Source organism: Phyllobates terribilis, unplaced genomic scaffold (genome assembly GCF_046119375.1).
Source record: "Phyllobates terribilis strain yellow unplaced genomic scaffold, ASM4611937v1 Scaffold_9__5_contigs__length_417890890, whole genome shotgun sequence".
Classification (NCBI taxonomy): Eukaryota; Metazoa; Chordata; class Amphibia; order Anura; family Dendrobatidae; genus Phyllobates; species Phyllobates terribilis.
The window spans coordinates 369,714,490-369,728,429 of NW_027362769.1; the positions used below are offsets into that span (position 1 = coordinate 369,714,490).

The following is a 13,940-nucleotide window of genomic DNA, read 5'->3' on the forward strand; positions in this document are numbered from 1 at the left end:
CATGTGAGCCAGTTTCTTTGCAGTGCTTGATGGTTTTTGCAACTGCACTTGGGGACACTTTCAAAGTTTTCCCAATTTTTCACACTGACTGACCTTCATTTCTTACAAATTCTAACAGTCTATTCAGTAGGACTATCAGCTGTGTATCCACCAGACTACTGCACAACACAACTGATGGTCCCAACCCCATTTATAAGGCAAGAAATCCCACTTATTAAACCTGACAGGGCACACCTGTGAAGTGAAAACCATTTCCGGTGACTACCACTTGAAGCTCATCAAGAGAATGCCAAGAGTGTGCAAAGCAGTCATCAAAGCAAAAGGTGGCTACTTTGAAGAACCTAGAATATAAGACATATTTTCAGTTGTTTCACACTTTTTTGTTAAGTATATAATTCCACATGTGTTAATTCATAGTTTTGATGCCTTCAGTGTGAATGTACAATTTTCAAAGTCATGAAAATACAGAAAAATCTTTAAATGAGGTGTGTCCAAACTTTTGGTCTGTACTGTATAATAATATACATAGAGAGCTCATCTGTTTAAAAAACAAACATGCGTTTCGCATCAAGCTTCATCAGGATGCTTGATGCCAAATGTGTGTCGGATCCTTATTTTTTCTAATAGGGGAGACTTTACCAATATTACCGTGTATGTACGTTATTATATGTGATCCCTTCTCTTTTTGCTTCTAAGCATTGATTTCTCTGCTCTTTTCTGTCTCCAATGCTGAGATGTCAGTGGTTGATACTATCTAAAGCTTTGTCTAACCTCTATGAGGGTGGTCTGGTGGATCACCTAGTTGTTGTTTTATGGTGTCTCACTTTGTATATCCATTAATTGTTTTTTTTAATCATATTCAAAAAATAAAAGTATATTTTTTTTTATTATCTTCCCCCAATTTTTAAATAGTTTATAGGAGCCACCGTAAAAAAGTCCAGAATTCACAAACTTCTTGCTCAAAAAAAATTGTGACTTTTCGATCTGTTTTATGACCAAATCCTTTTGAAAACTGATGAATCTGAGCCTATATCGTTGTTGTTACGATTAAATTTAGGCCTTATTCACACGACTATGTACGTATGTGGAGGAAAGATGGATGGTATCCGTGTGCTGTCTGTTTGCATCGTGGACCCATTCATTAGAATGGAAGAATTTGGTCTTCTAATTGGGCTAAATTCCGACACTTCCCCGGAGATGAGAACAGAACTATAGACCCGGATTCATCATTGTCTCTGTACCTTTTTTTTGAGTAATAATAGTTTTAATAGTGACTTTTATGCTTCCGTCATATTTATTATTTAATTTGTTCCTTTAGATGTGAACAATAAATCCTCTAGAAGTCAGATCTTCACATAGGTGTAGAATTGAAAGATAAAATTCAGAATCCTTGATGTCACCACTAGAGGGAGCTTGCTGTGTACTGTTCATTGGATGTAGTAATATTCTCCCCCTAGTGGTGACGAGATCAGAAAAATGGCTCCAAATCCCTTCAATTAGCGGATTGTTTGGGGGCCCCACTGATCTGATGGCCCAGCCTTAGGCCTTTAAATTCCACTATATAATAGAACTCTATATGATCTAAAAAAAAAACCAAACATGGATTTTTTTTTCATTTTTATTGTTTCTTTTAATGGTTGAATAAATGCCCCCGACTCGGGGAGGCATCTCGTTGGCAGCTTTGCTCCCATATGGAGCTCACTGGACAATCTCCGCACTCAAGGGGGCGGTCTCGTCATGTCGCAGTCACTCAGGATCTCCCACGCACACCGATGCAAGAGCTGTCTTCACTTGGACAATGAGGAGTTAAAGACATAAGGGAGGGGAGGAGGGGGATAGGGAGGTTCATAGTGATACAGAAGGCACTTTATGTGGCTGCCTGCAGATCATTACTCCTGCACCCAAGGGCCACACAGAGCATCACTCCCTTTAAGCTTGGCTTTGCTGTACTCGAGTGTCTCCAACACAGTAATCCATGTACATGGATGGTGCAAGGGCCTAGAACGGTTCATAGATAGAAACTTCCGGCTTATAATATTACCTGTGTGTGAATGAGAATTTAGAATATCCAGCACATCCAGAAGAAATTTAAGGACTGCCTCCTAAAATCACACCCTGAAAAAGCCCAACCCCCCTCTCACAGGCCTCGAAACCTGCATAGAGCCAAAAGATAAAATTCTCACTGCCTGCAGCTACCACTAGGGGGAGCTCACTGCATGCACTGAACTCAATAATAAAACTGTATGCTGAGCACCCCCTAGTGGTGGCTGCAGAAATGTATCCTGTCAAGGGACTTTTGAGGATATATGGAGATATATATATATATATATATATATATATATATATAGATAGATAGAGATTATATATATATATATATATATATATATATATATATATATATATATATAATCTCTAATATACACACGCAGCAGGATGGAAATCAGTACCGTACATCTGAGTGTCATTGTTTTGGTGAATATTTGCAAGCCGTAGTGAGATAATTAGGACAGCTTAAAAACAATTGAATATCTGATCTCTGACCGCTATAAATATATCAGAATTAATTTACAGATTGTTGAACCTTTGACAAAAGGTAGAAGTTTACTTCTTGATCTGTCGCCAGATTTCACAGTACGAACCGCGTTCTTTATTAAATAGATCGTAGACCTGCTGAGGCTGATGTGCTTACTATGAAAACCCACATGAGTGACTGTATAATCTTTTTTTTTTTTTTTTTTTAAAGGTTTTCTTACATGATATTAAAATGGGAATCATAAAATGTTCATTTTAATATCAGGGTTATACAGCCATTCTCAAAGTAAGTACACGAGCCTCATCAGGTCTTAGATAATATATATTGTGAAGTCTGGTAACAGATCTGCTTTAAAGAGGAAATAGTAAAAAAACAACTATATTTTAGTTGATGATCCATAGGTAATAACATTTTCTGAAATACGTCAGTTCACAATGGTTAAGGTCCTCAGATGTATATGTCAGGAAAAGATCCTATACATATACCCCTGAAGGAATATGTCCCTCTGTGGGCATGCAATGAGAAAAGATGGCTACAGAAAAAAAAAAAAAAAGTACACCTGTCTAGTTGTAGGTTGGGGAAGGCTTTTTCATGGATGTCATTAATGAAGACGCCGCCTAGCATAATCATAAACGCACTCCTGACAGAGACATCAATGCGAAATCATCTGCAGATCGGCCTCTCAGTGGACAAGGAAACCGGGTCGCTCATCTGAATCATATGTGCAAAGTAAATCAGAAGTTTACCATATTGTCATAGAAGATCTGGCTCCACAGTGAATCAAGGCTGCTGAAATCCTACACCCACCGCCAGCAATGGCAGAGGGCCCCTGTAACCAAGAACTCATAAACGCTACCAACGGAGCTGAGATTAGGGAAAAAAAGGGGGGTCTTTTTCCCCCGAAATAACGCCAATCCTGTCCATGGCCTGTTTCTGGTATCAACAAGAGGTGGGAGGAGAATGGACCCTCTTAAAAGGACTCTGTTAGCACAGAATGACTGTTCAAACCATGCACAGGAACAGGTGCACCCTCGGTGTGGCCAAACAGTTCAGTGCACCTGCCCACCTGCTTGCTTCCTTGGTTCCATAGAGCCAGAGCTGTCAATGAAAGAAGAGGAGGTGGAGATAGAGGTGAGCCAAGCAGGTGGGAGGGTGCACTGGACTGTTTGGCCACACCAAGGGTGCACCGTACTGTTTGGCCTCACCAAGGGTGCACTGTACTGTTTGGCCTCACCAAGGGTGCACCGTACTGTTTGGCCTCACCAAGGATGCACCTGTTCCTGTGCTAGTTTTGAACAGTCATTCTGTGTCAACAGAGTCCCTTTAAAACTGTAGCTCAATAAAACAACATTTTGCTTAATTAAAGGCATTTTCTGAGATATTGATGACCTATACTTAAAGGGCTTGGGCACTACACAGTGTACGGAGCAGTGCTCTGTATACTGTACGTCCAGTGTCGCTGGTGCCGACTGTCAAACCCCCAGCAAGGAATCAATATCTCAGACAAAAAGGGTGGAGGGGGGATTGAATTCTTAGGGAGAGGCCACTATGGCTCCTTCCCTCCAGGGCACGAGAAATTAATATACCAAATAAAAATGGGGTTGACTTTCTCACGCAGCGGCCCTACATGCGGCATTCTGCCAATTGCCCAGTGCCGCTGCGACGAGCCACATGTATCACAGATGAGTCCGGGTCGTCCATGTACAACATGAGAAGTGTAACGAGGGCCGGGGCGATGTGGAATGTGCTGCGGATGCATCTGCCCGGCTCGTACCCGGAGCCACAGACGTGTGTATGGAATGCACGGGGCCGTGCCGCTGACGCACACAGAAGCGTGATTGCTGCTCTTGGAGCCAGGAAGGTTTTCATTCCCCGCTATGACAAATTGGATTTCAGAGAGCAGAGCTTACATAAGACTTCAGCAGAGGCGCCGCTTATCACAAGTGTCCTGGGAGTAAACCTTCAAACAGCCTAGATCCGCACCATTCTCGGTACCGCAAGAGTCACTGAGTTGCAATATCAGATCAAGCCTATAGGCAAAAGGGGGCGCTCTTTCTGGGACAAAACGGCCATGTTTTCCTAATCATACGGTCCGTATGTGAACGGCAATGCCCGGACTGACCGCGCGTCTCCCGAGCCGAACTTACAGTTTCATAAATACATATGAGGCTCTGAGTTCGGCTTCCAGATGGGCCATTAGGGGTGACAATGTGAATTAATTTACAATTTTTTACCTAAATTTACCCCTTGAGGAGCCCTATCACATATTAAACGTTGGTTTAGTAAGCCGGCAGCCATTCCAATTATTAATAAAGGGACTGTACAGGATCAAAAAGTCGTCTACTTTATTCCAAAAACAGCTCCACCCTTGACCCCAGGTTATTTGTGGTATTGCAGCTCAGCCCTATTTGATAAAGCTGAGCTGCAATACCTGACACAACCTGTGCACAGGGGGTGGCGCTGATTTCAAATGAAATCAGTCATGTTTTTGTAATATTTTGACAACCTCTTAAATTTTTTCCTTAAACGATTTGTGCACAATTCCTATTTACTGCAAGGGTGCTCTAATAATAAATTGATGATGGTTTATCGCCCTGGGATCTCCAGCGATCAAGTGTTCAATTTTCTCTGCAGCGCCGCCACAGGTAAAATGAAGCATTACACAGTGCTCATTAAAATCAATGGGACATGTTAGGCCTCTATTAAGGCAGAATTTTCTAGCCTTTGGAAATCAGACGACCCTTTAGCTCTAGGACTTCAAATCGAGAATTAGGGGACCCAGAAATGTCAAGAGATTCCAGCAGAGCATCGAACTCACACATCACTCGCAGTCTATAAAATAGCTTGTTTGGCTCCGTCGATGGCGGAGCCTGCGGAGAACCACCTCTTCCTCGCTCATTGGTAAATGCCGGATATATAGGGATTTGATTGTTTTTTCTTTTTAAAAGCAAAAAAAAAATTTCTGCGCGCTCTGAAGACAAGCAAAAGAGAAGCGGCATTCATTGCGCCTGAATGCGTTGTCACGGGATATCTATGGGGACGACGACAATGGTTTGTGATAAAGAAATGGTGCGACGTGGAGAAAGTGCAGAGAGCAAGTTAGTGCATAGGTACGTGTCAAAAAAAAAAGAAGAAATGAGCGGAATGTGATACAAGAGACCGGGACGATACAAGTCCGAGAGGGGAACAGTTGTGGAATGAGGATGGAGCGTGTGAAAGGCCGTCATAGAGCCGGCGATGAGTCCCGCAGAGGATCGGAGGGTGGGTGCGAGAGCCGACGACTCCCCCACGCTCCTCTCTTGTCGTTTCGCAGAGTCAGCTCCGTTCCCGAGCATCTCCGTTATTATTGCTTTTCTCGGAAGGCGTAAAAAATAAAAACCTTCTCTCGTGAATTCTGAGAAACAAAAGTAACTTCACCTTGGCCTCTGACAAAGTGCTTCGTTCTACTCAAGTCCCCGGGGAAGTTGTCTTTACTGTTCAGTGTTTGCCGTCCTAGGGGGAGGGGGGGACAAAATGATACAGATCCAGTCGGACTTCAGCAGAGATTGACGAGGCTGAAAAATGCACGTTCTCTGTCACTGGTGCTTGTGCAAGAGGTCCGCGGGGATCACCGGGCCGGGAATGTAACTGGGTCGCGCTTTTTTCGGCCCCTGTTCTTTGTCTAGGTTCAGTGGGCACAGGTGGAAAGTTACAGGGGCATGGCCTTCTCAGTTGACCACCGCTGGTTTCAGTAACAAGGACCCCGGTGGGATGACCACCCATCCTGGCAGTAGAGAATCTGAGCCCATGCCAGGCGAGAGATCTAAGACCCCGCTGGGTAGCAGAGACAGTGCATCTCCTGAAATAGGCCTCACTTTTGATCCTTCAGTCCTTTCAACGCTCTCCGACCTTTGACTCTTAGGTCGCTTTTCATTTTCCGATTTCCCTGCTGAAATCAGAGAGACTAAAGGCAATCCGAGCCCGGCTGCAGAGTAAGCCTGGGACAGCAGGGAGCCCTTGGCCAAGTTGAGAGGAGACCCTGCAAGTGTCAACATGGGGTTTGGTAACCCCGCCAGAGCAGACGCTACACCGCTGCAAGCCAAGGAGCTCAGGTCTAAAGGTCCCGGTGCCAATGGGATCGGCAGGGTCTGACTGCCAAAGATGGCTGCTGGGTTGGGGATAATGAGTTGGGCGCCACTTGTGTAGCCGCCATCCCCCGCCGCTGGTAATTTGGGTGGCTGGTGGATCTTCAATAACTGGCGTTGCTGGTGTGAGATGAAGTGGCCGTGCGCCTTGATGTGTTTCCGAAGAGAGCTGGGGTCCGTGTAGCGTTTCTGACACCCGGGCATCTTGCAGTAGTACGGCTTGTCCACGTAGTGGGTGCGCGTGTGCTTGAAGCGGTCGCTTGAGTTGGAGTAACGCTTGTTGCAGCCCTCGTAGGGACACATGTAAGGTTTTTCACCTGTCGAAAAAAAACAAAGAAAAATGGCGTCACAAGAAAAAAAAAAAAATGATGGCAGGAAAATATCCCACAAGGTGTCAGGGTGCTCTCTAAATCAAAAGAATGATATTAAAGGGGAACTCCACCCAAAGGTTACACGGGAGTCACCCATAATCTCTAGTCCTTTTAAAGAGGATTTTCACCCATAAGTTGAGCCAACCACGTGGGTGTCAGCTGTAATGTACAGAAGGCGCCGGCCGCAACGCCCAGGACTGCAGATACCTAAAATTATGGCATCTAAGAGATTAGATAGAGGGAGCTTCCTTATCTGCCACGGAAACACATCAGGGGGCCTCAAGGAGGTGGTAAGGGCCCACCCACTGCGACTATTCCGTCCCACCAATAGGTTGCTTCATGCTGGCAGGGATAATGCACCGCAATACATAAGTAATGCAGTGTATTTTATGAGCGCTCACATGATCGCAATGGGACATAAAAAAGGTTTAAGGATATTAAGGGAAAAAATAAATAAATAAAAATCCCTTTACCCCTATTAAAACGGCTTTACCATTTAAAGCTATAAAGTGATCACGGTAGAAGCCCGAGTCTCAGAGATAGAGACCCTCCTGCGTCTGTATGGCATCCATTTTTTTTTTACACACTCATTGAGCTGAGACAAGTGCACGCTGTGATTACTTTCATGCCAGGGAAAAAAGACTGCTCATCTGAACAAGCCCGATCATTTATATTGGGCTGCGTGCTGGCCATTTCACCGTCTGAATGAGGCTCAATCTGAATTTTTCGCTTTTTGGGCGACATTCTCCTTTAAAACACATCAATGTGTATAATGATATAATATGTAATGTATTACAAGAGGGGCGGACAGAAGCGCCTCCCGGATCGGAGGCCGCTATAACACCTACCTGTGTGTGACCGGTTGTGGATCTTCAGGTTTTCCAGCCGTGAGAAACTTTTGTGACAAGTCGGGCAGCAATGCGGCCTCTCGTTAGTGTGGGTGCGGATGTGAATCAGCATCTTATACCTGCGGGTACAGGAGGCATCATATGTACAGTATATTAGTAGCAACTACAACTCCCAGCATGCCCTGACCCCCTTCACCACAGCTGGAGAGCCACAAGTTGAAATTCACAATAGTTCCTGCAGGGGGCGTTGTGGGTTCCTTGCTCCATATCTATTTCTTACTTTGCCGTCAGTGAATGCAAACATTCTGATTTACACCTAGAAGCAGCAAACTAATGGCGGCCAATGTAGACAGGCGGCCAGCTGCTGAGACCCTGAAAATGGGGGTCCTAAAAATCCCTTGGTACATGTGTAACCTCTTCTCATCTCACTTCTATCTAAACATCTCCTAATATTTAAATGAAAAATTTTCATTAATATCAAAATTTGTATATTCAGTCTAAAGTGGATTTTCAAAGTCAGTACACCAGTCTCATCAGGTCTAGCAAGTTATGCAAGTCCACCAGGCATTGGGTCTCACCTGGCATTGAATCCTCGCCCCCGGCGGGCACATCCCTCCCAGTGGCAGCAGTATCCGGCATCTTTTTCTGGCTTCACATGGAAATCATTAACGTGATCCACCAACTCTTGCAATAACTCGAAAAGGCGGTTGCACTGAAAAGTCACAGGTCAAAGGTGAAGCAAAGCCGCTGAGACATGATGTATGGTGAGCAGAGCGAGGGAGGGGGCCGGGAAACGGGGAAGTTCCCTGATATTTGCAGTATAATGGGATTTTCAGGACTAGGAACAGATCATCAATATGAGATCAGTAGGGGGTTTAAACCTTGGCACTGCCGCTGATCGGCTGATTTAAGGGGTGAGCGCATGTCCCCCTTTGTTGGTTACAGCTCCCCACATTTAGCAGTGGTTGTGTTTGGTATTGCAGTTTAGTCTATTTGACCATAAAGGGACTGAACTGCTGCAAAATATATGGAGCTGTGCCAAAGGAGTGGAGGCAGCGGTCCCTTCTATCAGCTGATCGGCGGTGGTGCTGAGACTCACCCCTCTCCCACCGGTCTGATACCGATGGCCTGTCCTAAGAGTCGGTGGTCATCAATGGGCTGGTTCTTAGAGATGAGCAAATCGATTTGTCTAGCGGCCACTTCGGTGGTCTGCGACCCCAGGATAGGAGCCCTGAAGTCCGCCTCCTACCCCACGCCTCTTCTGACTTGAAGGTCCGCCGTGATGTCATCGCTACGCCATGACACGCGCATGATGTCACCTAATAGTCAGAAGAGGAGCTGAAGGAGGTGCGTCAGTAAGGAGGACATTTGCAGGGCTCCCACCCAGCAGCCACAGACCACTGATGTGGCCACTGATCCACAAATCAACTCACTCAACCTCTATAAGATGCCTCCTGCTGGCTGGATTCTGGTACTGCAGTATATAATGAATATATATATATACAGTATGTATATATATATATATATATATATATACAGTATGTGTATATATATATATATATATATATATATATATATATATATATACCCCCCTCATCTAATATAATGATTAGTCATATTCTCACTCAAGTGTTTTCTGCTGCTCTTTCCTATAGAGAGGGACACAATAAGCAAATGTTAACTGCGCTGTATAACTATAAGAAATAGCGCCACAGCTGTCCACAAGTTGTGTCTGGTATTGCAGTACTCACTTGAGGGATTATCTAGCAGACATCCAGAGTCACTCACTTCCGCATCGGTGCCGATGACGTTCCGACCTGCGGACCTTACCACGATAGTAAAGTATCATGCACATGTTCCTGGCCATTGGGATCGGACCCGTGCACATTCCCCCGATCGTGCGCAGGTGTGAGGCTCGCAACATCATGGGCACCGCTAGCTTCCGATGTGGGAGTGAGCACCACTGGACGTCGCTGGAGACCCCTTTAAGGAGCTGAAACACCAGATAAATAGGGGTCTCCCTACTTTTCCCTGACAGATGGTGTTGGGGAAGAGAAGGATCGAGCAGTCAGAATTTAAATGCCACTTCTGCAGCTTCCGGTGACGTCATGTTGACAGCGGCTTCTTCTCTTTTGCTCTGCTCTGTTGACGGGACGTGACTGCGAGTGTCATGCTGATTGACAGACGGCTCCCTGCTGCCAAACTGCGGGGAGCCAGCTGTCAATCAGTTTGAAATCGACAGTGATGCCCCATCAACATAACAGAGCAGAAGAGGAAGAGCTGCTATGTTGACACAAGGTCAAATGAAGTAGCAGAATCACCAACAGGAATGGTCCGTGACTGCTCTGAGCCGATGCCGGGCGGAACAGGCCATTAGCCATTCCCTGCCTGTAAGTTGTTAGCCCCATATGAAAAAATAAGCACAGTCCCAGACAACCCCTTTAAATTCAGCAAAACACAAATAGAACAAATTCCCACAGGCCCGCAGTCTCTCCTTTATATCAAACGCAAGTTTTTATTCTACTCAAAGAACAGGCTCTATGAAACAGATTATTAGAAATCTCAAAATCATCGTCCATAAAACATGAGAAGCCTCGTGTGTCCTCTGCCCAACTTGAGTTTCACCTTTTTGGCTTTGTCATAGAGGAAAATTAAAATCCATACAGACATCTCCAGAGAAAGGGACATACAGTGCCTACAAGTAGTATTCAACCCCCTGCAGATTTAGCTGGTTTGATAAGATGCAAATAAGTTAGAGCCTTCAAACTGCAAACGAGAGTAGGTTTTATGAACAGAAGCATAAATCTTACAAACCAAAAAGTTATGTTGCTCAGTTGAATTTTATTAAATTTTAAACATAAAAGTGTGGGTCAATTATTATTCAACCCCTATGTTTAATATTTTGTGGAATAACCCTTGTTTGCAATTACAGCTAATAATCGTCTTTTATAAGACCTGATCAGGCCGGCACAGGTCTGTGGAGTTATCTTGGCCCACTCCTCCATGCAGATCTTCTCCAAGTTATCTAGGTTCTTTGGGTGTCTCATGTGGACTTTATTCTTGAGCTCCTTCCACAAGTTTTCAATTGGGTTAAGGTCAGGAGACTGACTAGGCCACTCCAACACCTTGACTTTTTCCCTCTTGAACCAGGCCTTGGTTTTCTTGGCTGTGTGCTTTGGGTCGTTGTCTTGTTGGAAGATGAAATTACGACCCATCTTAAGATCCTTGATGGAGGAGTGGAGGTTCTTGGCCAAAATCTCCAGGTAGGCCGTGCTATCCATCTTCCCATGGATGCGGACCAGATGGCCAGGCCCCTTGGCTGAGAAACAGCCCCACAGCATGATGCTGCCACCACCATGCTTGACTGTAGGGATGGTATTCTTGGGGTCGTATGCAGTGCCATCCAGTCTCCAAACGTCACGTGTGTGGTTGGCACCAAAGATCTCGATATTGGTCTCATCAGACCATAGAACCTTGAACCAGTCTGTCTCAGAGTCCTCCAAGTGATCATGAGCAAACTGTAGACGAGCCTTGACATGACGCTTTGAAAGTAAAGGTACCTTACGGGCTCGTCTGGAACGGAGACCATTGCGGTGGAGTACGTTACTTATGGTATTGACTGAAACCAATGTCCCCACTGCCATGAGATCTTCCCAGAGCTCCTTCCTTGTTGTCCTTGGGTTAGCCTTGACTCTTCGGACAAGCCTGGTCTCGGCACGGGAGGACACTTTCAAAGGCTGTCCTGGCCGTGGAAGGCTAACAGTAGTTCCATAAGCCTTACACTTACGGATGATGCTCCCAACAGTGGAGACAGGTAGGCTCAACTCCTTGGAAAGGGTTTTGTACCCCTTGCCAGCCTTGTGACCCTCCACGATCTTGTCTCTGATGGCCTTGGAATGCTCCTTTGTCTTTCCCATGTTGACCATGTCTGAGTGCTGTTCACAAGTTTGGGGAGGGTCTTAAATAGTCAGAAAAGGCTGGCAAAAGAGATCTTTAATCCACACATGTGAAGCTCATTATTCTTGGTGCCTGAACTACTTCTTAATACTTTAGGGGGACCAAACAGAATTCTTGTGGCTTGAGGGGTTGAATAATAAATGACACTCTGAATTAACTTTTAACGTTTTTAAAAAAAAATAAAAAAATTTGCTGCAGTGCATTTCCCACTTCCAGGCTGATCTACAGTACAAATGTCACAATACCAAGTTAATTCCGCATGTGTCAACCAGCTAAATCTGCAGGGGGTTGAATACTACTTGTAGGCACTGTATCACCCTCTCAAATTATACATAGGTGAAAGTGAGAAAAACTAATTATAACAGGGAAAGAGAGCTAACACTTCCATTTTTATTGAAGAAGTTGCCCCCGGCAGTGACCATGTAATTACAACAAGGAGATTTGCTGGGAAGAAGGCCTCATGGCTGAGATTCGTATACGCAGAAGCATAAGCTTCCTCTGATCAAAGTGACCAGGTAATTAAAACAGGAACATCGGCTCTGGGAACAAGACACCAAAATGGGGATTCCTTTACACAGAGGCATAAGCTTCCTCTCATCAAAGGGTCTCTCGCAGCTCAGCTAATGCCAGTGGTCAGTGATGGAATATTGGGGTCTGCATCGATCTAATATTTAGGGGAGATATTTTCGGCGCCTAACATAACGCATTCACTCACATCACTGTAAGTCCATTCTAACCTCTCCAACTTAATAACGGCCCGATGGATGATGCTGTCCATGCTATGTTTCTTTTTGACATGAAGGTAAAATCGTTATAAGAAACATGATGACAATATCTACCGCAAAGTTATCCTGAACGTTGTCATAAAATTCAGAAGGGCTGAGCACATCCCACAATCAGCCCTCACATGAGCTCATCAAGGAGAGGTATGTGGGCGTAGCATTGCGCTGATAAAAATGAAAATTTGCAAAGCTCTGAGCTAGTTCCCTGACATCAGGTTTAGTAATTCTCTTTCGTTATTTCTTTTTATATCATGTAATTGTACATACCGTATTGTTTTGTCCCCATTTTGTATCATCTTCTATATATTTTTATAAAAACTGCCTACCTTTCTCGATTAAATATATAAAATTGAATAGCTCCGTTCCTCTTGTTCTGTAAACCGCACCCCTGAAGCCGTGCGCTACCTGTAACAGGTGTCCAATCGGCCTGTATAAACCAATGATGGTGGCAGCTAGTAGTGGTTCCTTTTTTGTGTTACTGTGGAGCTGGCAGTGAACGTATCGGGGTATACATATATATATATATATATTCCATGCGTTGGAATCGGAAGTGTATATACCATTCGATCACTGTGAGTTCCGTCACTCGTCAGCCAATTGTGTAATTGTCCTGACGATTGGAGGCAGCGGAGTTGTGTTCCCCTGACAAACTGGTGGCAGCGGTGAGATCTGCCGGTGTCATTTGTGACAAAGTGGTAACAGTGGTGGGATCTGTGTGACCTCCTCAGCTATTGTCCTTGACAAATGGTGACAGAGGGTGGATATGCGTGACTCCCCTGGCTGTCATCCCTGACAGGCTTCTTCTGGGGCTTCTTCCACGGCCCAGAATAAGCCAAAAAGATGAAACTTGAGTTCTTCAGAGTACAGACAAGTCTAATCCTGTTTTATAGCCTGTGCTGTAAGTAGTTTGATGCAAAGGGAACTGTCACGGGTGTGTCAGGTGTAATAGACAGTCGCTCTGGATCTAGCAGTAGAAGGTCACTGCGCTTGGCATTGCAGACACCTTCTTAATCCTTCTTCCTTTAAGACTCAGCGGCCACTTCCTTCCTGCTGCTGATTGACACACCCTTGCTGGGGAGTTAAAAACCCTCAGTTTGCTCCAGGCAATCGCTGGTGATACTTCTGTGTACAGTCTTGGAGCACTAGCCGTCGGCTAGCGTCTTCTCTGGTGCCCTTGGAGGACAGCTGGCGTTACTCCTCTGGTGTCTGCTCAAGCTAAGTAAATCATCTATGTTTGTCTACCTTGTCCTCTTTAGTTTGTAGTGGGGTCTGACCAGTGCTCACCCCTCCCCCTCCCTGTCTAGGGCCAAGCTCTAGGGTCATCC

At 45.0% G+C, this 13,940-nt stretch overlaps 1 protein-coding gene across 3 annotated transcripts in view; it reads right to left on the minus strand.

The window, feature by feature from the left end:
* Positions 1–2,894: 2,894 nt before the first annotated feature.
* The window catches only part of GLIS2 (GLIS family zinc finger 2), a 38,960-nt gene continuing 27,914 nt past the window's right edge, over positions 2,895–13,940 (minus strand). For all 3 annotated transcript variants that reach the window (XM_073648250.1, XM_073648251.1, XM_073648249.1), the window contains exons 5-7: positions 8,455–8,588; positions 7,877–7,995; positions 2,895–6,974 (exon numbers count right to left, since the gene is read on the minus strand). In XM_073648250.1, the coding sequence (XP_073504351.1) occupies positions 6,241–6,974; positions 7,877–7,995; positions 8,455–8,588 (987 nt within the window). In that variant the 3' untranslated portion in view covers positions 2,895–6,240. The remainder of the gene's footprint in view (positions 6,975–7,876; positions 7,996–8,454; positions 8,589–13,940) is intronic.